The sequence below is a fragment of the Salmo trutta genome, chromosome 34 (genome assembly GCF_901001165.1).
Source record: "Salmo trutta chromosome 34, fSalTru1.1, whole genome shotgun sequence".
Lineage (NCBI taxonomy): Eukaryota > Metazoa > Chordata > Actinopteri > Salmoniformes > Salmonidae > Salmo > Salmo trutta.
Genome location: NC_042990.1, coordinates 304,562 through 328,173, shown reverse-complemented (window position 1 = coordinate 328,173; position 23,612 = coordinate 304,562). Strand labels below are relative to the sequence as shown.

The 23,612-nt window shown below is 44.7% G+C and overlaps 1 protein-coding gene across 11 annotated transcripts in view; it reads left to right on the top strand.

The window, feature by feature from the left end:
* Window positions 1-23,612, top strand: part of ubap2l (ubiquitin associated protein 2-like) — a 104,702-nt gene that overhangs the window by 59,289 nt on the left and 21,801 nt on the right. For 8 of the 11 annotated variants that reach the window (XM_029731188.1, XM_029731192.1, XM_029731194.1 and 5 more), the window contains 9 exons: window positions 1,165-1,360; window positions 1,615-1,910; window positions 2,168-2,340; window positions 2,534-2,642; window positions 2,862-2,898; window positions 3,235-3,433; window positions 15,190-15,256; window positions 15,401-15,725; window positions 19,318-19,418. In XM_029731188.1, the coding sequence (XP_029587048.1) occupies window positions 1,165-1,360; window positions 1,615-1,910; window positions 2,168-2,340; window positions 2,534-2,642; window positions 2,862-2,898; window positions 3,235-3,433; window positions 15,190-15,256; window positions 15,401-15,725; window positions 19,318-19,418 (1,503 nt within the window). The remainder of the gene's footprint in view (window positions 1-1,164; window positions 1,361-1,614; window positions 1,911-2,167; window positions 2,341-2,533; window positions 2,643-2,861; window positions 2,899-3,234; window positions 3,434-15,189; window positions 15,257-15,400; window positions 15,726-19,317; window positions 19,419-23,612) is intronic. The other 3 variants (XM_029731195.1, XM_029731191.1, XM_029731198.1) reach the window with 1 other exon arrangement.

The window sequence follows — 23,612 nt, the reverse complement described above, 5'->3', positions numbered from 1 at the left end:
TTTAAACTGGATTAAATAAAACATGTTCGTCATCAATCTACACACAATACCCCAAAATGACAAAGCGAAAAGTTTTTTTATGTTTGCAAATTTATTACAAATAAAAAAACATACCTTATTTACATAAGTATTCAGACCCTTTGCCATGAGACTCGAAATTGAGGACAGGGGCATCCTGTTTTCATTGATCATCCTTGATGTTTCTACTTGACTGGAGTGCATGTCAGAGAAAACACCAAGCCATGAGGTCGAAGGAGATGTCCGTAGAGATTCGAGACAGAATTGCGTCAAGGCACAGATCTGGGGAAGTGTACCAAAACTGCAGCATTGAAGGTCCCCAATAACACAGTGGCCTCCATTATTCTTAAATGGAAGAAGTATGGAACCACCAAGACTCTTCCTAGAGCTGGCCGCATGGCCAAACTGAGCATTTGTGGGTGAAGGGCCTTGGTCACGGAGGTGACTGAGAAAGATGTATGGAGCAAAGTACAGAGATCCTTAATAAAAACCTGCTTCAGAGCGCTCAGGTAAACATACTGGGGTGAAGCTTCACTTTTCAACAGGACAACAACACTAAGCACACAGCCAAGTCAATGCAGGAGTCTCTGAATGCCGTTGAGTGGCCCAGCCAGAGCCTGGACTTAGCTGTGCAGCGACGTGTGCAGCGACGCTCCCCATCCACGTGTGCAGCGATGCTCCCCATCCAGCCTGACAGAGCTTGAGCGCATCTGCAGAGAAGAATGGGAGAAACTTCACAAATATAGTGTGCAAAGCTTGTAGTGTCCTACCCAAGAAGACACGAGGCTGTAATCGCTGCTAAAGGTGCTTCAACAATAATACTGAGTAAAGGGTCTGAATAATTTAAATGTACTATTTCTGTAGATTGTACATTTGCTATAATTTTTTAACTTTTTTTCTTTGTCATGGGGTATTGTGTGTAGATTGAGGGGGGAAAAAACTATTTAAGTGAAAAAAGTCAAGGTGTCTGACTACTTTCCGAATGCACTGTATGAACAGATTTGAATAAGACTTAAAGTTGCTAAAATCCAGTCAGTTCCCCTTTAAGTGTTCTAGCAATAAACCAGCACAGCTGTTCTATTATGTTTCACACTCATTCCTAAAACTTGCAGAATGTCAGTTCCTCCTCTTTTGTTCCCATTGCAGGTGAGCATGCTAAGCAAGGGCTTCGGTGAAGTAGGGGACCCGAAAGGAGGCAGCACAGGGACGACCAGCGGCTCCCAGTTCTTGGAGCAGTTTAAGACTGCCCAGGCCTTGGCTCAGCTGGCTGCCCAGCACTCCCAAACAGGACAGCCTACCCCCTCCTCCTGGGACACCAGCCCTGCAGCGCTGGGCCAGTATGGTAAGAGGACACTCAGGGAGATACCGGGACTATAGAGGCAGTTCGGATGGTTGTCAAGTAAAGTAGGGGGTGTACATAGAGGCTAGACTGACTTGGGTTTGCAGAGAGTTAGAAATGCCTACATGACTGGTATTTCTGTTTATGAAGAGGACACATCTTAATTGCCCTATGCAAGGTTCAGAATCAGATATTTGTTTTAAGCTTATAGCCATCAGGTGTATCCCCTACCTTCTTTTCTCTGATCACCCCCCCAGACATGAACGCCCAGCCGGAGCCTGCGGCCCATAGCCCCTTCACAAAGCGCCAGCCCTACCAATCCACCTCCGTGTTGGATGCCTTCCTCCCCCCTTCAGTCTCCTCCTCCCTGCCCCCACAGAGCACCCCCTCGTCCCTCATGGCGCCCCCCGTGTCCTCCCTCCCCAAAATGGCGGTGCCCCCCCTTGGGCAGCAGGTGTCCCCTAGCTCGCCGGACGCCCAGGGCTCCAGCCCCCTGCCATTGCAGCAGCACAAGCTCAAGCAGCAGAAGAAGAGGACCTCCATCACCACCAAGGTAACAGCTCAACACTGATACAAAGACATACAAGGACGATGTAAAGAGAGTGAATGGCCGGTCATGCTGCGCCCAGCTTCTAATTATTTTCCTCAGGTAACACTAGCTCACTCGCAGCAAACCGTGAGCACAAATTCACTTTACTTTCAGCACTCTTTGCCTAACCCCTATGTATCCCTACCTCTCCCTACTTTTTCATAACTTAATTTCCTTGCTTTCCCTGACATCAACCATATCTTTATTATATTTTATTCCAGATCCCAGCGACGCCGGTGGAGATGCCTGGCTCGGCAGACATCTCTGGGCTCAACCTGCAGTTTGGAGCGCTGCAGTTTGGCTCTGAACCCGTGCTCCAGGAGTACGACATCATCCCCGCCACCACCTCACCAGGCTGCCAGGTTCAGAACTGCCTCTACACAAGCCCCAGCAGGTGAGCACTCATCTCAGTCATACCAGACACAGCACAATTTGTGTAAGATGGGTCTTGTACAACTATAACACCACAAACAGACCCATGTGAATCATCTCTTATCACTTGGCTCCACTTGAGCTTTGAGACTGGACTCCTTCTCCTTTCTCAAAGTAGCCTTTGGCTTTATATAATCTCCTTGCTTTTCCTCCAGTGAGGCAACTCCCTCCCTGTCCAACCCCAGTCAGATGGACATGTATGACCAGAGGGCTCCTCAGGCCCGGCGCTACCCCACCGTCTCCTCCCCGCAGAAAGACATTGAGGTGAGCCTCCATTCATTCATTGCGCCGTTCATATCGCTATGCCTCCTTGAGATTCATTCCTCCATTCATATTGCATTTATTCCTAGATAAATTCAAAATAAATTGCTCTGTTCACTTTTCTTTGAACAGCTCCCTCTGTTACTGAATGGACTGTTGCTATGGAAATGTCTCCCCTATGTTACTGTACCCTAACAAGCCCACTTGAACTTGTTTTTTCAGAATGGATTCAGTTCAGTACATACGCAATCTGTAGAAGGTGAGTCATTTTGGTAGTTGTGTGGGTTTGCAGTGAAGGAAGTCTGAATATATGGTTATTATGGCCGTCCTGGCAACTGTGTGAAGTGGTACTCCGCTACCATGCATTTCCTGGATGTAGGTTAAGTACTCTGGAACCATGGCCCGTTATTTTGTGGTCCTCTGTTAGTATTTTATGGCTATTCATTCAAAGTAACCCTTAAAGAGGAAACAGCTTGGACTGGCAATCTATGGACAATCTCCCCAATCAGACAGTCTGTGTATTGTAGAGCTGTCGTCCATCTGGGTTGGCACTAATTCCAGAATCCATCTCTCCCTCCATCTTGTCTCTGTTCAGTCTGCCCAGCTGCAGCAGGATCTGCAGTGTCTGTGAAGTCAGCCTCTGATTCGGCCGCACCCGCGTCAGTCTCCATGGTTACACTGACGGACAGTGGCTCAGGGCCCGCCTCCTTGTTGACCACATCAAAGCAGTCGTCGCTCAGTGCTCTGGGGCACAATGAAGACCTGCCCCCGAATACCATGCCTCAGCACAGCAAGTAAGAGGGTACCCTGGATGGTTTGAACGAAGGGCTTGAGTGTCATTTTTATATAAATATATACTCCGTTTTTTCAGCTTTCATATTTCAGAAATATTTCATGGCTTACAATATCAGATAACTTCATACAGTCATATCTTTAGATGGGTCATGTACATTTATATATTTTTAGAAGGAGGTGCTTGGTCCCAGGGACCCAAAAGGGTGCACCACCCTCATACACCCAACCCCAATGAGAGGTTTGATGAGTCCCGAGGGCCAGCACCAGCTGAGGTATACGGACAGATATGGTAGCAGATTCTCAGCTGTACCAAGCCATCCACACAATGAGTGCAAATGACAACAAAAGCAACATCAGTCAGTCAAGCAATTTACAAGTCGAAAGGAGGGCCTGGCATTTGTAGGTCTATGAAGGCCCCCCCAGGTGGAATGAAATACATAATTTCCTTTTAAAGTATATATTTTTTCTAGTTTTAAAAAGTGAATTAAATACTGCATGTTTTTCCACTCAAGAATTTGTCTCTTGGCAAGGATAGTAGAGAAAGCAATTGCAGCTTGCACTGGCCTGGACAGCATTAAACCAGTAGGTGGTAGACCAAAAGGTGCCACCAAATCAAATTTTATTTGTCACATGTGCCGAGTACATTTGTAGACCTTACCGTGAAATGCTTACTTACTAGTCCTTAACCAACAATGTGGTTTTAAGAAAATTATTTACTAAATATACTGAAGTAAAAAAATTCAAGAGCAACAATAAAATAACAACGTGGCTATATACAAGGGGTACCGGTACCGCGTCAATGTGCGGGGGTACAGGTTTGTCAAGGTAATTGCGGTAATATGTACATGGAGGTGGGGGTAAAGTGACTATGCATAGATAATAAACAGCGGACCTAGACTTGGCGCTCCAGTGCCACTTGCGCCAAGTCTGGTATAGAGGTCCTGGATGGCAGGAAGCTTGGCCCCAGTGATGTATTGGGCCGTATGCACTACCCTCTGTAGCGCCTTGGGGTCGGAGGCCGAGCAGTTGCCATTCCAGGCGGTGATGCAACCAGTCAGGATGCTCTTGACGGTAAAGCTGTAGAACTTTTTGAGGATCTGAGGACCCATGCCAAATCTTTTCAGTCTCCTGAGGGGGAATGGGCGTTGTCGTGCCCTCTTCACGACTGTCTTGGGGTGTTTGGACCATGATAGTTTGTTGGTGATATGGACACCAAGGAACTTGAAGCTCTCAACCAGCTCTACTACAGCCCTGTCGATGGGAATGGGGGCGTGCTTGGCCCTCCTTAACCTGTAGTCCACAATCTTTTCCTTTGTCTTGGTCACGTTGAGGGAGAGGTTGATGTCTTGGCACCAGGTCTCTGACCAGGTCTCTTTAAACCTCCCTATAGGCTGTCTCATCGTTGTCGGTGATCAGGCCTACCACTGTTGTGTTGTCGGCAAATTTAATGATGGTGTTGGAGTCGTGCTTGGCCACGCAGCCATGGGTGAACAGGGAGTACAGGAGGGGACTGAGCACGCACCCCTGAGTGTCCCCCGTGTTGAGGATCAGCATGGCAGATGTGTTGTTGTCTACTCTTACCACCTGGGGTAGCCCGTCAGGAAATCCATGATCCAGTTGCAGAGGGAGGTGTTTAATCCCAGGTTCCTTAGTTTAGTGATGAGCTTTGAGGGCACTATGATGTTGAATGCTGAGCTGTAGTCAATGAACAGCATTCTCACAAGTATTACTTTTTTCCAGGTGGGAAAGGGCAGTGCAATAGAGTGCATCATCTGTGGATCTTTTGGGGTGGTATGCAAATTGGAGTGGGTCTAGGGATTCTGGGATGATGATGTTGATGTGAGCCATGACCACCCTTTCAAAGCACTTCATGGAAATAAACGTGAGTGCTACGGGTCAGTAGTCATTTAGGCAGGTTACCTTGGTGTTCTTGGGCACAGGGACTATGGTTGTCTGCTTGAAACGTAGGTATTACAGACTCAGTCAGGGACAGGTTGAAAATTAGAGGTCGACCGATTAATCGGAATTGCCGATTAATTGGGGCCGATTTCAAGTTTTCATACCAATCGGTATTTTTCGCCACCGATTTGCCAAATTATTTATTTATTATTATTATTATTTTTTTTTTTTTAAACCTTTATTTAACTAGGCAAGTCAGTTAAAGAACACATTCTTATTTTCAATGACGGCCTAGGAACGGTGGGTTAACTGCCTTGTTCAGGGGCAGAACGACAGATTTTTACCTTGTCAGCTTGGGGATGCAACCGTACGTTAACTAGCCCAACGCTCTAACCACCTGCTTTACGTTGCCAAGGTAAGTTGCTAGCTAGCATTAAACTTATCTTATAAAAAAAAATCAATCAATCATAAACACTAGTTAACTACACATGGTTGATGATATTAGTAGTTTATCTAGCCTGTCCTGCTTTGCATATAATCGATGTGGTGCGCATTCGCGAAAAAGGACTGTCTTTGCTCCGACGTGTACCTAACCATAAACATCGATGTCTTTCTTAAAATCAATACACAAGTATATATTTTTAAACCTGCATATTTAGTTAATATTGCCTGCTAACATGAATTTCTTTTAACTAGGGAAAATGTGTCACTTCTCTTGCAAACAGAGTCAGGGTATATGCAGCAGTTTGGGCCGCCTGGCTTGTTGCGAACTGTGAAGACTATTTCTTCCTAACAAAGACAGCAGACTTCGCCAAACGGGGATGATTTAACAAAAGCGCATTTGCGAAAAAAAGCACAATCGTTGCACGACTGTACCTAACCATAAACATCAATGCCTTTCTTAAAATCAATACACAGAAGTATGTATTTTTAAACCTGCATATTTAGCTAAAAGAAATCCAGGTTAGCAGGCAATATTAACCAGGCGAAATTGTGTCAGTTCTCTTGTGTTCGGTGCACGCAGAATCAGGGTATACAGAATCTGGCTCGTTGCGAACTAATTTGCCAGAATTTTACGGAACTATGAAATAACATTGTAGGTTGTGCGATGTAACAGGAATATTTAGACTTATGGATGCCACCCGTTAGATAAAATACGGAACGGTTCCGTATGTCACTGAAAGAATAATGTTTTCGAGATGATAGTTTCCGGATTTGACCATATTAATGACCTAAGGTTTATTATATTATACACTGCTCAAAAAAATAAAGGGAACACTTAAACAACACAATGTAACTCCAAGTCAATCACACTTCTGTGAAATCAAACTGTCCACTTAGGAAGCAACACTGATTGACAATAAATTTCACATGCTGTTGTGCAAATGGAATAGACAACAGGTGGAAATTATAGGCAATTAGCAAGACACCCCCAATAAAGGAGTGGTTCTGCAGGTGGGGACCACAGACCACTTCTCAGTTCCTATGCTTTCTGGCTGATGTTTTGGTCACTTTTGAATGCTGGCGGTGCTTTCACTCTAGTGGTAGCATGAGACGGAGTCTCCAGCCCACACAAGTGGCTCAGGTAGTGCAGTTCATCCAGGATGGCACATCAATGCGAGCTGTGGCAAGAAGGTTTGCTGTGTCTGTCAGCGTAGTGTCCAGAGCATGGAGGCGCTACCAGGAGACAGGCCAGTACATCAGGAGACGTGGAGGAGGCCGTAGGAGGGCAACAACCCAGCAGCAGGACCGCTACCTCTGTCTTTGTGCAAGGAGGAACAGAAGGAGCACTGCCAGAGCCCTGCAAATGACCTCCAGCAGGCCACAAATGTGCATGTGTCTCCTCAAACGGTCAGAAACAGACTCCATGAGGGTGGTATGAGGGCCCGACGTCCACAGGTGGGGGTTGTGCTTAGAGCCCAACACCGGGCAGGACGTTTGGCATTTGCCAGAGAACACCAAGATTGGCAAATTCGCCACTGGCGCCCTGTGCTCTTCACGGATGAAAGCAGGTTCACACTGAGCACGTGACAAACGTGACAGAGTCTGGAGACGCCGTGGAGAACGTTCTGCTGCCTGCAACATCTTCCAGCATGACCGGTTTGGCGGTGGGTCAGTCATGGTGTGGGGTGGTATTTCTTTGGGGGGCCGCACAGCCCTCCATGTGCTCGCCAGAGGTAGCCTGACTGCCATTAGGTACCGAGATGAGATCCTCAGACCCCTTGTGAGACCATATGCTGGTGCGGTTGGCCCTGGGTTCCTCCTAATGCAAGACAATGCTAGACCTCATGTGGCTGGAGTGTGTCAGCAGTTCCTGCAAGAGGAAGGCATTGATGCTATGGACTGGCCCGCCCGTTCCCCAGACCTGAATCCAATTGAGCACATCTGGGACATCATGTCTCGCTCCATCCACCAACGCCACGTTGCACCACAGACTGTCCAGGAGTTGGCGGATGCTTTAGTCCAGGTCTGGGAGGAGATCCCTCAGGAGACCATCCGCCACCTCATCAGGAGCATGCCCAGGCCTTGTAGGGAGGTCATACAGGCACGTGGAGGCCACACACATTACTGAGCCTCATTTTGACTTGTTTTAAGGACATTACATCAAAGTTGGATCAGCCTGTAGTGTGGTTTTCCACTTTAATTTTGAGTGTGACTCCAAATCCAGACCTCCATGGGTTGATAAATTGGATTTCTAGTGATTCTTTTTGTGTGATTTTGTTGTCAGCACATTCAACTATGTAAAGAAAAAAGTATTTAATAAGATTATTTCTTTCATTCAGATCTAGGATGTGTTGTTTAAGTGTTCCCTTTATTTTTTTGAGCAGTATAATATATATATATGTGTATGTGTGTATATATATGTGTGTGTGTGTATACAAAAAAAAACATAATAATAATCGGCCAATTAATCGGTACCGGCTTTTTTTCTGCCCCCCCAATAATCGGTATCGGCGTTGAAAAATCATAATCGGTCGACCTCTATTGAAAATGTCAGTGAAGACACTTGCCAGTTGGTCAGCCGATGCTCAGAGTACATGTCCTGGTAATCCGTCTGGCCCTGCGGCCTTGTGAATGTTGACCTGTTTAAAGAACTTACTCACATCGGCTACTGTGTGATCACACAGTGGTCTGGAACAGCTGGTGCTTTCATGCATGCTTCAGTGTTGCTTGCCTCGAAGTGCGGATAGGAAGTCATTTAGCTTGTCTGGTAGGCTTGTCACTGGGCTTCACTTTGTAGTAGTAGTTTGCAAGACATGCCACATCCAACGAGCATTGGAGCAGGTGTAGTATAATTCAATCTTAGTCCTGTATTGATGCTTTGCCTGTTTGATGGTTCGTCTGAGGGCGTAGTGGGATTTCTTATAAGCGTCCAGGTTAGAGTCCAACTCATTGAAAGCGGCAGCTCTATGTGTGTGGAGTAAAGGTGGTCTAGGGTTTTTTTTTTTTTCCTCCCTCTCTGGTTGCACATGTGACATGCTGGTATAAATGAGGTAAAACAGATTTAAGTTTGCCTGCGTTAAAGTCCCCGACTACTGGGGGGAGCGCCGCCTCTGGATGAGTATTTTCTTGTTTGCTTATGGCTTTATACAGCTTGTTGAGTGCTGTTTTAGTGCCAGCATAAATAGGCAGCTACAAAAAATATAGATAAACTCTCTTGGTGAATAGTGTGTTTTCCGGCTTATCATGAGGTACTCTACCTCAGGCGAGCAAAACCTAGAGACTTCCTTAATATTTGATTTCGCGCACCAGCTGTTATTGACATACAGACCACCACCCGTTGTCTTACCGGAGGCAGCTGTTCTGTCTTGCCGATGCAAGAAAAATCTGCCTACTGTATATTACCCGTGTCGTCATTCAGCCACGACTCAGTTAAATGTAAGATATTAGTTTTTAATGTCCCGTTGGTAGGATAGTCTTGAACGGAACTCATCCACTTTACTCTCTAAGGGTTGCACGTTGGCCAATAGGCTGGTTACCCACTCGCTGACGAATTCTCACAAGGCACCCGGACCTACGTCCTGTATCGGCGTCATCTCTTCATGCGAATGATGGCGATTTGGGCCTGGTTGGGTATCTGGTGTAAATCCTTTGCGTCCGACTCGTTAAGTAAAAAATCTTTGACCAGTTTGAGGTGAGTAATCGCTCTTCTAAAATCCAGAAGCTCTTTTCGGTCATAAGAGACGGTGGCAGAAACATTATGTACAAAATAAATGACAAACAACGCGAAAGAAAACACAAAATAGCACAATTGGTTAGAAGCCCGTAAAATGGCAGCCATCTTTTCCGCCGCCATTCTTTCAGTACCAGAGGGCACAATTCTGCATTGACTCCAAAGATTAGACGTTGTTGCTAAAACACTTGACCAGAACATAATGATCTTGGGACAGGACCAAAACACTTAAGATCTGCTGGGGCCTCTCACATCGGTCACATGGGTTTGGATACATTTTACTTGGCCTGGACTTAGATTCGGTCCAATAGATTCGGTGTAGCAGCTTGATACAAGATGGCGCCGATAGACATGGCAGCTCTGTTTCTTACTCCTGAACGACTTTGCAGTATATTTTTTTTGTGTGTCATTTCTTGCATTATTAGCCCAGAACGTTTTTTGTATTATTACATACAGCCGGAAATAACTTTTAGATATCAGCGCGGCGGTAACTCCCCAGCATTCTGATCAGAAATGCGACTTTCCCGAATTGGATCCTTTGTTCGTACCCCCCTCCCGGGGCAGTTGAACTTATCCCAGAGGCTGCTCCAAGACGCAGCCTGTGGAGAAGAGGTATACGGAGTGGATTTATAGTCCGACTCATGAGGCGTGCACACCATCCACCGCTTCCGAGTATATTACTTGCTAATGTTCAGCCCCTAGACAAAGTAGATGAGTTCAGGGTGAGGATCTCCTTCAAGAGAGACATCAGGGACTGTAACATACTCTGTTTCACAGCTCTCTCCGGATATACTGTCCACATCCATACAGCCAGCTGGGTTCTCAGTATATTGCGCAGATAGGAATAAAGATCTCTCTGGGAAGAAGAAAGGCGGAGGTGTATGTTTCATGATTAACTACTCATAGTGTGATTGTTATAACGTACAGAAAATCAAGTCCTTTTGTTCACCTGACCTAGAATACCTCACAATCAAATGCCCGACCGTATTACCTCGCAAGAGAATTCTGTTCGGTCATCGTCACAACTGTGTGTTTTCCCCCTCAAGCCGATACCATGACCGCCCTCAAGGAATTATGCTACACTTTGCGCAACCTGGAAACCACATATCCTGAGGCAGCATTTATTGTAGCTGGGGACTTTAACAAATCAAATCTGAGGAAAATGCTACCGAAGTTCTGTAAACACATTGCCATGTAGTACTTGCGCTTCAAAAAACATTGTTACTCTCCCTCCTGGGATGGCTACAAGGCCCTCCCCCGCCTTCCCTTCTTCAAATAAGATCACAACTCCATTCTGCTCCTCCCTTCCTATAGGCAGAAATTCAAACAGGAAGTACCCGTGCCAAGGTCTATTCAACACTGGTCTGACCAATCGGAATCCATGCTTCAAGATTGTTTTTATCACGCAGACTGGGATATGTTCTGGGTTGCCTCTGAGAATAACAATGTAACATTGACGTATACACTGACACGGTGACTGAGCTAATCAGGAAGTGTATAGGGGATATTGTGACTTATTAAAACCAACCCAAACCAAAAACTGTGGATAGATGGCAGCATTCGCGCAAATCTGAAAGCGTGAACCACCACATTTAACCACGGCAAGGTGGTCAGTACATGTGCATCAGAGCTGGGACCGAGAAGCGTTTTTTTGTCTTAATCTCAAGGCCATCAGACTGTTAAATAGCCATCACTAGCTGGCCTCCATCCCGTACCCGGCCCTGAACTTAGTCTCTGTCACTAGCCAGCTACAAGCTGGTTCCTCATCCCTGCACCATGGAGGATGCTGCCCCATGTACATAGACATGGAACACTGGTCACTTTAATAATGTTTACATACCGTTTTACTAATTTCATGTGTATATACTGTATTCTAGTCAATGCCATCCTATTCAACTATGGCTGTGTATTTATATACAATTCTATCCTATGTATTCTACAGATATACTAAATATTCTATCCACGTCCCATCACACTGCAAACAATGTGTCCACTCTGAAAATGAGAACATTAAGACTGGAATGATATTAAATGCATTAAAAGCTCGATTTGGCCACTGCATGCCTCTGGCGGCTCGGCAATTGCGTCACACTCTCGACATGGAGCCTCCGACCGCCTCAGCAATTAATTAGTTCACTGAGATGTATGTATATGTATACATATAAACTCAGCAAAAAAAGAAATGTCTCTTTTTCAGGACCCTGTCTTTCAAAGATAATTCGTAAAAATCCAAATAACTAAACAGATCTTCATTGTAAAGGATTTAAACACTGTTTCCCATGCTTGTTCAATTAACCATAAACAATTAATGAACATGCACCTGTGGAACGGTCGTTAAGACACTAACAGCTTACACACGGTAGGCAATTAAGGTCACAGTTATGAAAACTTAGGACACTAAAGAGGCCTTTCAACTGACTCTGAACACCAAAGAAAGATGCCCAGGGTCCCTGCTCATCTGCTTGAACGTGCCTTAGGCATGCTGCAAGGAGGCATGAGTACTGCAGATATGGCCAGTGCAATAAATTGCAATGTCCGTAATGTGAGACGCCTAAGACAGCGCTACAGGGAGACAGGACAGACAGCTGATCGTCCTCGCAGTGGCAGACCACGTGTAACAACACCTGCACAGGATCGGGACATCCGAACATCACATCTGCGGGACAGGTACAGGATGGCAACAACAACTGCCCGAGTTACACCAGGAAGGCACAATCCCTCCATCAGTGCTCAGACTGTCCGCAATAAGCTGAGAGAGGCTGGGCTGAGGGCTTGTAGGCCTGTTGTAAGGCAGGTCCTCACCAGACATCACCGGCAACAATGACGCCTATGGGCACAAACCCACCGTTGCTGGACCAGACAGGACTGGCAAAAAGATCTCTTCACTGTTGAGTCGCGGTTTTGTCTCACTAGGGGTGATGGTCGGATTCGCGTTTATTGTCGAAGGATTTAGCGTTACACCGAGGCCTGTACTCTGGAGTGGGATCAATTTTTTTTTTTACATTTTTTTTTTAATTTTTTTTGAGGTGGAGCGTCCGTCATGGTCTGGGGTGGTGTGCCACAGCATCATCGGACTGAGCTTGTTGTCATTGCAGGCAATCTCAACGCTGTGCGTTACAGGGAAGACATCTTCCTCCGTCATGTGGTACCCTTCCTGCATGCTCATCCTGAGATGACCCTCCAGCATGACAATGCCACCATGCACAAATCGAGCAGTATGGCTGATTTCCTGCAAGACAGAAATGTCAGTGTTCTGTCATGGCCAGCGAAGAGCCCGGATCTCAATCCCATTGAGCACGTCTGGGACCTGTTGGATCGGAGGATGAGGGCTAAGGCCAATCCCCCCCAACAATGTCCGGGAACTTGCAGGTGCTTTGGTGGAAGAGTGGGGTAACATCTCACAGCAAGACCTGGCAAATCTGGTGCAGTCCATGAGGAGATACACTGCAGTTCTTAATGCAGCTGGTGGCCACACCAGATACTGACTGTTACTTTTGATTTTGACCACCCCTTTGTTCAGGGACACATTAATCCATTTCTGTTAGTCACATGTCTGTGGAGCTGTTAAGTTTGCTGAAAATAAACGCAGTTGACAGTGAGAGGACGTTTATTTTTTTGCTGAGTTTATATACACATAAGCAAATCAAAATATATTTCATATTTGAGATTCTGCCAAGTAGCCACCCTTTGCCTTGATGACAGATTTTCACACTCTTGGTATTCTCTCAACCAGCTTCACCTGGAATGCTTTTCCAACAGTCTTGAAGGAGTTCTCATATATGCTGAGCACTTGTTGGCTGCTTTTCCTCCACTCTGCGGTCCGACTCATCCCAAACCATCTCAACTGGTTTGAGGTCGGGTGATTGTGGAGGCCAGGTCATCTGATGCAGCACTCCATCACTCTCCTTGGTCAGATAGCCCTTACACAGCCTGGAGGTGTCATTGTCCTGTTGAAAAACTAATGATAGTCCCACTAAGCGCAAACCAAATGGGATGGCGTATCGCTGCAGAATGCTGTGGTAGCCATGCTGGTTAAGTGTGCCGTGAATTCAAAATAAATCAGACAGTGTCACCAGCAAAGCACCCCCACCCCATCACATCTCTTTCTCCGTGCTTCATGGTGGGAACCACACATGAGATCATCCGTTCACCTACTCTGCATCTCACAAAGACATGGCGGTTGGAACCAGACATTTAAAATTTTGACTCATCAGACAAAAGGACAGATTTCCACCGGTCTAATGTCCATTGCTCGTGTTTCTTGGCCCAAGCAAGTCACTTCTTATTATTGGTGTCCTGTAGTAGTGGTTTCTTTGCAGCAATTCGACCATGAATGCCTGATTCATGCAGTCTCCTCTGAACAGTTGATGTCTTTTACTTGAACTCTGAAGGATTTATTTGGGCTGCAATCTGAGGTGCAGATAAATCTAATGAACTTATCCTCTGCAGCAGAGGTAACTCTGGGTCTTCCTTTCCTGTGGCGGTCCTCATGAGAGACAGTTTCATCATAGCGCTTGATGGGTTTTACGACTGCACTTGAAGAAACTTTCAAAATGCTTGAAATGTTCCGCATTGACTGTCTTAAAGTAATGATGGAATGTCGTTTCTCTTTGCTTATTTGAGCTTTTCTTGCCATAATATAGATTGGTCTTTTACCAAATAGGGCTATCTTCTGTATACCACCCCTACCTTGTCACAACACAACAGATTGGCTCAAACGCATTAAGAAATTACACAAATTAACTTTTAACAAGGCACACTTGTTAATTGAAATTAATTCCAGGTGTGTGTGTGTGTGTGTGTGTGTGTGTGTGTGTGCGCATACATTGAACCAGTCAAAAGTTTGGACACATCTACTCAAGGGCATTTCTTTATTTTTACTATTTTCTACATTGCAGAATAATAGTGAAGACATCAAAACTATGAAATAACACATGGAATCATGTAGTATCCAAAAAAGTGTTAAGCAAATTAAAATCTATTTGAGATTCTTCAACGTAGCCACCCTTTGCCTTGATGACAGCTTTGGAAGATAATGTACATCTCAGGCCCAGAGCCAATGAGGTGTCCAGGGTGGGGCCTGATCTTATGGTGGGTTTTGGGGGGGGGGCGCGCACACACCTGTCTATATGAGGTCAAAAGAATTGAGAGCTGAATAATTAAGATATTCTGTACTTACAATGCCTTCATAATACAACGAAAATAGGTACGTTTTGTGATTCGATCATCGTTTCAATAAATAGGGCATGGCCCGGTAGTATTACCTTGGCCTGGTGTCTTTTCTGGTAAGGTTATTCTCTCCTAGGAAGGCAGCGGCTTCAGTCTTGGAATGCAAAGGACAAGCAGTTATTTATGCCCATGAAGGCGCTTCTCTTCTGAATCTCCACCGAGTATTCGGATCTGTGCATTTTCAATGCTCCGATGGCCCTTCCCTCGAGTACTATGTGTAATTTTTCTTGGAATCGCAGAAATCTTACGTAGCCATTGCACGGTGGTTGACCTGTGCACAATTTGTAGGTCAATTTGCGCGAGGACACTGGAGCTGAACAGGTTGAAGAATGTTTCAAAGAATGCCGTAGGATCATGATTTTGAGTGACATTTGAAGAGTTTGGATTTTAGTAGTGCAAGTGGTTAATGGTTATTTATTCAACTAAATTGGATGATTGTTTGTTCTCTCTCAGTTCCCTTTCTACACAACAGAACAGTCTTGCTCTATCACAAGTCTGCATATCCAACGCCAGTCTAATGGTGAGTGTGTGTGAGCGAGAAGAGAGAATTTCCTGTGATTAAGTAGTAATTGATGCATCCTTTAACCTAGTGGGGGATTGAATCATGTTTATCATAATAATCTCCTCTTCTCTCCATCTATCCCCCCTTCATCCATCCTTACAGCTCCAGAGCGTAGACAACTCCAGCTTGCACTCCTCCTCCTTCCCCTCTGTCTCGGCGGGGTCCTCTTCCTCGGTCCCCTCTTCCTCGTCGGTGACTGCAGCAGCTCAGCAGGTCTCCATGGGGGCCCCTCAGCCCTCTTCAGTGAACACAGTTTCTCAGTCGGTCCCCTCGGGCCTGGGCCCCGTCAGCAGCCTAGTAGCTATGGGCCTCCACACAGCAGCCTCCATGGGACCTCCAGCCATAGCCTCTGCAGCCATGTCCACAGCAGCCCAAGCCCAGGCTATCGCTTCCTCCGCCTCCTCACGCAGCTCTGCAGTCTCCTCAGGTTAGACATGGGTTATTGGTTAAGGGGGTGTGTCCCAAATGGCACCCTATTCCCTATATATAGTGCACTACTTTTGACCGGAGCCTAAAGAAAGTATTTACACCCCTTGACTTATTCCCGATTTTGTTGTTACAGCCCAAATTCAAATTGGGTTTAAAAAAGAATAATCTCACCCATCAATACACAATACACCATAATGACAGTGAAAACAATACACCATAATGACAGTTTTTAGATATTTTTGCAAGTGTATTGAAAATGAAATACAGGTCACAGCCCTGAGTGAATACTTTGTTGAAAAACCTTTGGCAGTGATTACAGCTGTAGGTCTTTCTGGGTATGCTTTCCACACATGGATTGTGCAACATTTGGCCATTTATTCTTCTCAAAATTCTTCAAGCTCTGTCAAATTGGTTGTTGATCATTGCTAGACAACTATGTTCAGGTCTTGCCATAGATTTTAGTCTAAACTGTAACTAGGCAACTCAGGAACATTCACTTACTTCTTGGTAAGCAACTCGTGTAGATTTGGCATTGTGTTTTAGGTCATTGTCCTGCTGAAAGGCGAATTCAGTGGCTGGTGGAAAACAGACTGAACCAGGTTTTCCTCTAGGATTTTGCCTGTGGTTAGGTCCATACCATGTATTTCTTTTACCTGAAAAACTCCCCAGTCCTTAAGATTACAAGCGTACCCATAACGTGATGCAGCCACCACCATACTTGGAAATATGGATGGTGGTACTCAGTAATGTGTTGTATTGGATTTGACCCAAACATATCACTTGTATTCAGGACAAAAAGTGAATTGTTTTGCCACATTTTTTGAGTATCACTTTAGTGCATTGTTGCAAACAGGATGCACGTTTTGGAATATTTTTTCATTTTGTACAGGCTTCTGTTTCACTCTGTCAATTAGGTTAGTATTGTGATGTAACTACAGTGTTGGATCAGTTTCTCAGTTTCTGTCACAGCCATTAAAGTCACTATTGGCCTCATGCTGAAGTCCCTGAGCGATTTAGTTCCTCTCCGGCAACTGAGTTAGGAAGTACGCATGTATCTTTGTAGTGACTGGGTGTATTGATACACCATCCAAAGTGTAATTAATAACTTCACCATGCTCAAAGGGATATTCAATGTCAGCTTTATTTTATTTTTACCCATCTACCAATAGGTGTCCTTTGCGAGGCATTGAAAAACGTTCTTAGTCTTTGTGGTTGAATCTGTTTGAAATTCACTGCTCAACTGAGGGACCTTACAGATAATTGTATGTGTGGGGTACAGAGATGTAGTCATTTAAAAAAAAGACTGTTCATGAAATCAAATTATATTGTTCACATACACATATTTAGTAGATGTTATTGCGGGCATAGCAAAATGCTTGTGTTCCTTGCTCCATCAGTGTAGTAGTATTTAAAAAAAAATCACAATACACAAATGTAAAAGAAATTCCATTCTTTTACTTTTAGATTTGTGTATTGTGATTTTTTTAAAATACTACTACAATGTCAGTGGCATTGACTAAAATAAAGTAGAGTAGAATACAGTATATAAACTCAGTGAGAAAAAAAAATGTCCTCTCACTGTCAACTGTGTTTATTTTCAGGAAACTTAACATGTGTAAATATTTGTATGAACATAACACTCAACTGAGACATAAATTGAACAAGTTCCACAGACATGTGAGTAACAGAAATAGAATGTGTCCCTGAACAAAGGGAGGGTCAAAATCAACAGTCAGTATCTGGTGTGGCCACCAGCTGCATTTAGTACTGCAGTGCATCTCCTCCTCATGGACTGCACCAGATTTGCCAGGTCTTGCTGTGAGATGTTACTTCACTATTCCACCAAAGCACCTGTAAGTTCCCGGACATTTCTGGGGGGGGGAATGGCCCTAGCCCTCACCCTCCGATCCAACAGGTCCCAGACGTGCTCAATGGGATTGAGATCCGGGCTCTTTGCTGTCCATGGCAGAACACTGACATTCCTGTCTTGCAGGAAATCACGCATAGAATGAGCAGTATGGCTGGTGGCATTGTCATGCTGGAGGGTCATCTCAGGATGATCCTGCAGGAAGGGTACCACATGAGGAAGGAGGATGTCTTCCCTGTAACGCACAGCGTTGAGATTGCCTGCAATGACAACAAGCTCAGTCCGATGATGCTGTGACACACCGCCCCAGACCATGACGGACCCTCCACCTCCAAAATGACCTCGCTCCAGAGTACAGGCCTCGGTGTAACGCTCATTCCTTCGACGATAAACGTGAATCTGACCAACCGCGAATCGTCAGTGAAGAGCCCTTTTTGCAAGTCCTGTCTGGTCCAGCGACTGTGGGTTTGTGCCCATAGGCGACGTTGTTTCCGGTGATGTCTGGTGAGGACCTGCCTTACAACAGGCCTACAAGCCCTCAGTCCAGCCTCTCTCAGCCTATTGCGGACAGTTTGAGCACTGATGGAAGGATTGTGCGTTCCTGGTGTAACCCGGGCAGTTGTTGTTGCAATCCTGTACCTGTCCCGCAGGTGTTGTTACACGTGGTCTGCCACTGCGAGGACGATCAGCTGTCCGTCTTGTCTTAGGCGTCTCACAGTACGGACATTGCAATTTATTACCCTGGCCACATCTGCAGTCCTCATGCCTCCTTGCAGCATGCCTAAGGCACGTTCACGCAGATGAGCAGGGACCCTGGCAGTGATACAGCCCAACAGGATGCTCTCAATTGTGCATCTGTAAAAGTTTGTGAGGGTCTTAGGGCCTAAGCCAAATTTCTTCAGCCTCCTGAGGTCGAAGAGGTGCTGTTGCTCCTTCTTCACCACACTGACTGTGTGGCTGGACCATTTCAGATTGTCATGGTGATGTGTATGCCGCGATACTTGAAGCTTTCCACCTTCTCTACTGCGAGCGTGGCCACACAGTCATGGGTGAACAGGGAGTACAGCAGTGGGCTGAGCATGTGGGGCCACTGTGTTGAGGATCAGTGAAGTGGAGGTGTTGTATCCGACCTTCACCACCTGGGGGGCTGCCTGTCAGAAAGTCCAGGACCCAGTTGCACAGGCCCTGAGCTTATTGATGAGCTTGTAGGGTACTATGGTGTTGAAGGCTGAGCTATAAGTCAATGAACAGCATTCTTACGTAGCTATTCCTCTTGTCCAGATGGGATAGGGCAGTCTGCAGAACACTATTACACACAGTAAGTCCATGGAAATTATGTGACTTTTTAGGCACATCTTTACTCCTGAACTTATTTATGCTTGCCAAAACAAAGGGGTTTAATGCTTATTGACTGAAGGCATTTCATCTTTTCGTTTTAAAACATATTGACATTGGTATTATGTGTAGGCAAGTGACGACAAATCTCAATTTAATCAATTTTGAATACAGGCTGTAACTCAACAAAATGTGGAAAAAGTCGAGGGGTGTGGGTACTTTCTGAAGGCACTGTAAGGAATAGGATGCCATTTGGGACGCAGACAGGGGTCTCAGGTTTAGATGTGGGATTTAAGCGTGTTGTAAATTTGAAGTGTGTTTTATATGTTTTTCTAATACTATAATTTCCATCCTATTATTTCATATGTTTTGTCTTTTGTTTCTGTTGGTCTCTTTACAGGGAAAGCACCTCCTAACCTTCCGCCTGGAGTGCCGCCTCTGCTGCCCAACCCATACATCATGGCCCCCGGGCTACTCCATGCTTACCCTGTAAGTAGGTCTTTCTATAAATAATGGGGCCAATGTATAACATTAGGATCAACATAAAAAAACTAAAATAAACACTATTTTTAAGGAGTTTCACATGTGTACTAATAGGAACATATTCAAATTGGCCCATAACCACCTACGTAGGCCTAGGACTGTACATCTTTTAAGCAGAGTACGCAAAGACATTGGCAAGTCAAATTCAAAGACTTTCAGGGACTATTTCAAGCACTTAATTGTAATTTTAAAGAACATCATTGTAATACAATGGTATAATGTGAGTGGCGCAGCGATTTAAGGCACTGCATCTCAGCGCAAGAGGCGTCACTGCAGTCCCTGGTTCGAATCTAGGCTGCATCACATCCGGCTGTGATTGGGAGTCCCATAGTGCGGCGCACAATTGGCCCAGCGTCGTCTGGGTTAGGCCGTCACTGTAAATAAGAATTTAGTCTTAACTTCTTACGGATACGTGTGACGGTAGCGTTCCACCTGGCCAACATCCGGTGAAATTGCAGAGCGCAAAATTAAAAAAAAAACTAAATTCAAATATTTAACATTCTTGAAAATATATGTGTTATACATCAAAATAAAGCTTCACTTCTTTGGGTTATGGGGCAGTATTTTGACATCCGGATGAAAAACGTGCCCAAAGTAAACTGCCTGCTACTCAGGCCCAGAGGCTAGGATATGCATATAATTGGTAGATTTGGATAGTAAACACTCTAAAGTTTCTAAAACTGTTAAAATTATGTCTGTGAGTATAACAGAACTTATTTGGCAGGCAAAACCCCGAGGACAAACCATCCAGGATTTATTTTTTTGAGGTGACAGTGATTTCAATGGGTTTTCTATATGTATCTAGATTTATAAGGCGCTTGCAGTTCCTATCGCTTCCACTGGATGTCAACAGTCTGTAGAAATATATATATATTTTGAATAATTTTGGGGGAATTTGGCGCTCTGCCATTTCACCGGATGTTGCCAAATCGATCCCGTTAACGGGAGTTGAGCCCAAAGAAGTTAATCCAGCCAAGGTGTCAGATTTCAAAAAGGCTTTACGGCAAAAGCAAACCATGCGATTATCTGAGGACAGCGCCCCTCATACAAATGCATGACAAATCATTTTCAACCAGGCAGTTGCAACACGAAAGCCAGAAATAGCGACATAATATATGCCTTACCTTTGAAGATCTTCTTCTGTTGGCACTCCAAAAGGTCTCAATTACATTAAATGGTCCTTTTGTTCGATAAAGTCCTTCTTTATATCCATAAAAACTCAGTTTAGCTGGCGCGCTTCAGTCAATAATCCACCGATTTCCCTCCTTCAAAATTCATACAAAATGAATCCCAATATAGGGCGGCGCACAATTGTCCCAGCGTCGTCTGGGTTTGGCCGGGGTAGGCCGTCACTGTAAATAAGAATTTGGTCTTAACCTCTCTTGGGCAGGTGGGACGCTAGCGTACGAACATACGACTATTTTACACCATTTTAAAGGTACACGTCTCCTTAATGTAACCACATTGTCCGATTTCAAAAAGGCTTTATGGCGAAAGCATAAAGTTAGATTATGTTAGGACAGTTCCAACACAAGAAAAAGCACACAGCCATTTTCCTAGCAAGGACAGGCGTTACAAAAACCAGAAAACCAGCTAAAATTATGCACTAACCTTTGACGATCTTCATCAGATGACACTCCTAGGACATCATGTTACACAATACATGCATTTTTTTGTTTGATAAAGTTCATATTTATATCCATAAACCACATTTTTACATTGGCGCGTGATGTTCAGAAAATATTTTGCTTCCAATACTACCGGTGAATCAGCACAACAATTTACGAAAATACTCACCATAAACGTTGATAAAATATTAAACTGTTATTCAAAGAATTATAGATGAACATCTCCTTTATGCAAACGCTGTGACAGATTTAAAAAAAGCTTAACGAGGAAAGCACACTTTGCAATAATCTGAGTACTGCGCTCAGAAAAATACACTAGGCAATACAGATACCCGCCATTTTGGAGTCATCTAAAATCATAAATAGCATTAGAAATATTCACTTTGATGATCTTCATCAGAAGGCACTTCCAGGAATCCCAGGTCCACAATAAATGTTGTTTTGTTCGATAAAGTCCATAATTTATGTCCAAATAGCTCCTTGTTGTTAGCGCGTTCAGTTAGCTACTCCAAATGTAGGAAGCGTGCGGAAAATGTCACACCGAAATGTAAAAAAAGTTATATTTACGTTTGTTCAAACATGTCAAACGTTGTAAAGCATCAATCTTTAGGGCCTTTTTCACTTAGAACTTCAATAATATTCCAAGCGGACGATTGCAATGTCTTGAAAAACGTTTTGGAACACAGCTAACTCTAACGTGAATGCGCGCCAATGAACGCCAGTACTTTCCTGAGTCAACAACTTCCAACTTCATCTGTTCGCTCTCTGTTCATCATAGACGCCTCAAACAACTTTTTCTAAAGACTGTTGACATCTAGTGGAAGCCTTAGGAAGTGCAAAATGAACCCTAAGTCACTGTGTGTTCGATTGGCAATGACTTGAAAGGACTACAAGCACCAGAATTCCCACTTCCTGGTTCGATTTTTCTCAGGTTTTTGCCTGACATATGAGTTCTGTTATACTCACAGACATCATTCAAACAGTTTTCGAAACTTCAGAGTGTTTTATATCCAAATTTACTAATAATATGCATATTCTAGTTCCTGGGCCCGAGTAGTAGGCCGTTTTAATTTGGGTACGTTTTTCATCCGGCTGTGAAAATACTGCCCCCTACCCTAGAGAGGTTAACTGACTTGCCTAGTTAAATTAAGGTAAAGAAATAAATAAGACATTTGTGCTTTCGGAAAGTATTCAAACCCCTTGACTTTTTCCACATTTTGTTACGTTTCAGTCTTATTCTAAAATGGATTACATTTCAAAAATCCTCAGTCTACACACAATACCCCATAATGACAAAGCGAAACAGGTTTTTAGAAAAAAATAAAGTACTTAATTTACATAAGTGTTCAGACCCTTTGCTATGAGACTTGAACTTGAGCTCAAGTGCATCCTGTTTCCATTCATCATCCTCGATGTTTCTACAACTTGATTTGAGTGCACCTGTGGTAAATTCAATTGATTGGACATGATTTAGAATGGCACACACCTGTCTATAAAAGTTCCCACAGTTGACAGTGTATGTCAGAGCAAAAACCAAGCCATGAGGTTGAAGGAATTGTCTGTAGAGTTCCAAGACAAGACTGTTGAGGCACAGATCTGGGGAAGGGTAGCAAAGCATTTCTGCAGCGCTGAAGGTCCCCAAGAACACAGTGACCTCCATTCTTAAATGGAAGAAATTTGGAACCACCAAGACTCACCCTAGAGCTGGCCGCCCGGCCAAACTGAGCAATCGGGGGAGAAGGGCCTTGGTCAGGGTGGTGACCAAGAACCTGATGGTCACTCTGACAGAGCTCCAGAGTTCCCCTGTGGCGAAGGGAGAACCTTCCAGAAGGACAACCATCTCTGCAGCACTCCACCAATCAGGCCTTTATGGTGGAGTGGTCAGATGGAAGACACTCCTCAGTAAAAGGCACATGACAGCCCATTTGGAGTTTGCCAAAAGTCACCTAATAGATTCTCTGACCATGAGAAACAAGATTCTCTTGTCTGATGAAACCAAGATTGAACTCTTTGGCCTGAATGCCAAGATTCACGTCTGGAGGATTCCTGGCACCATCCCTAGGGTGAAGCATGGTGGTGGCAACATCATGCTGTGGGTATGTTTTTCCGCAGCATGGACTGGGAGACTAGTCAGGATCGAGGGAAAGATGAACAGAGCAAAGTACAGAGAGATCTTTGATGAAAACCTGCTCAGGACCTTAGACTGGGGCCAAGGTTCACCATCCAACAGGACAACGACCCTAAGCACACAGCCAAGACAATGCAGGATGGGCTTCGGGACAAGTCTCTGAATGTCCTTGAGTGGCTCAGCCAGAGCCCGGACTTGAAGCCGATCTAACATCTCTGGAGAGACCTGTAAATAGCTCTGCAGCGACACTCCCCAACCAACCTGACAGGCCTTGAGAGGATCTGCAGAGAAGAATGGAAGAAATTCCCCAAAAACAGGTGTGCCAAGCTTATACCCAAGAATACAATCGCTGCCAAAGGTGCTTCAACAAAGTACTGAGTAAAT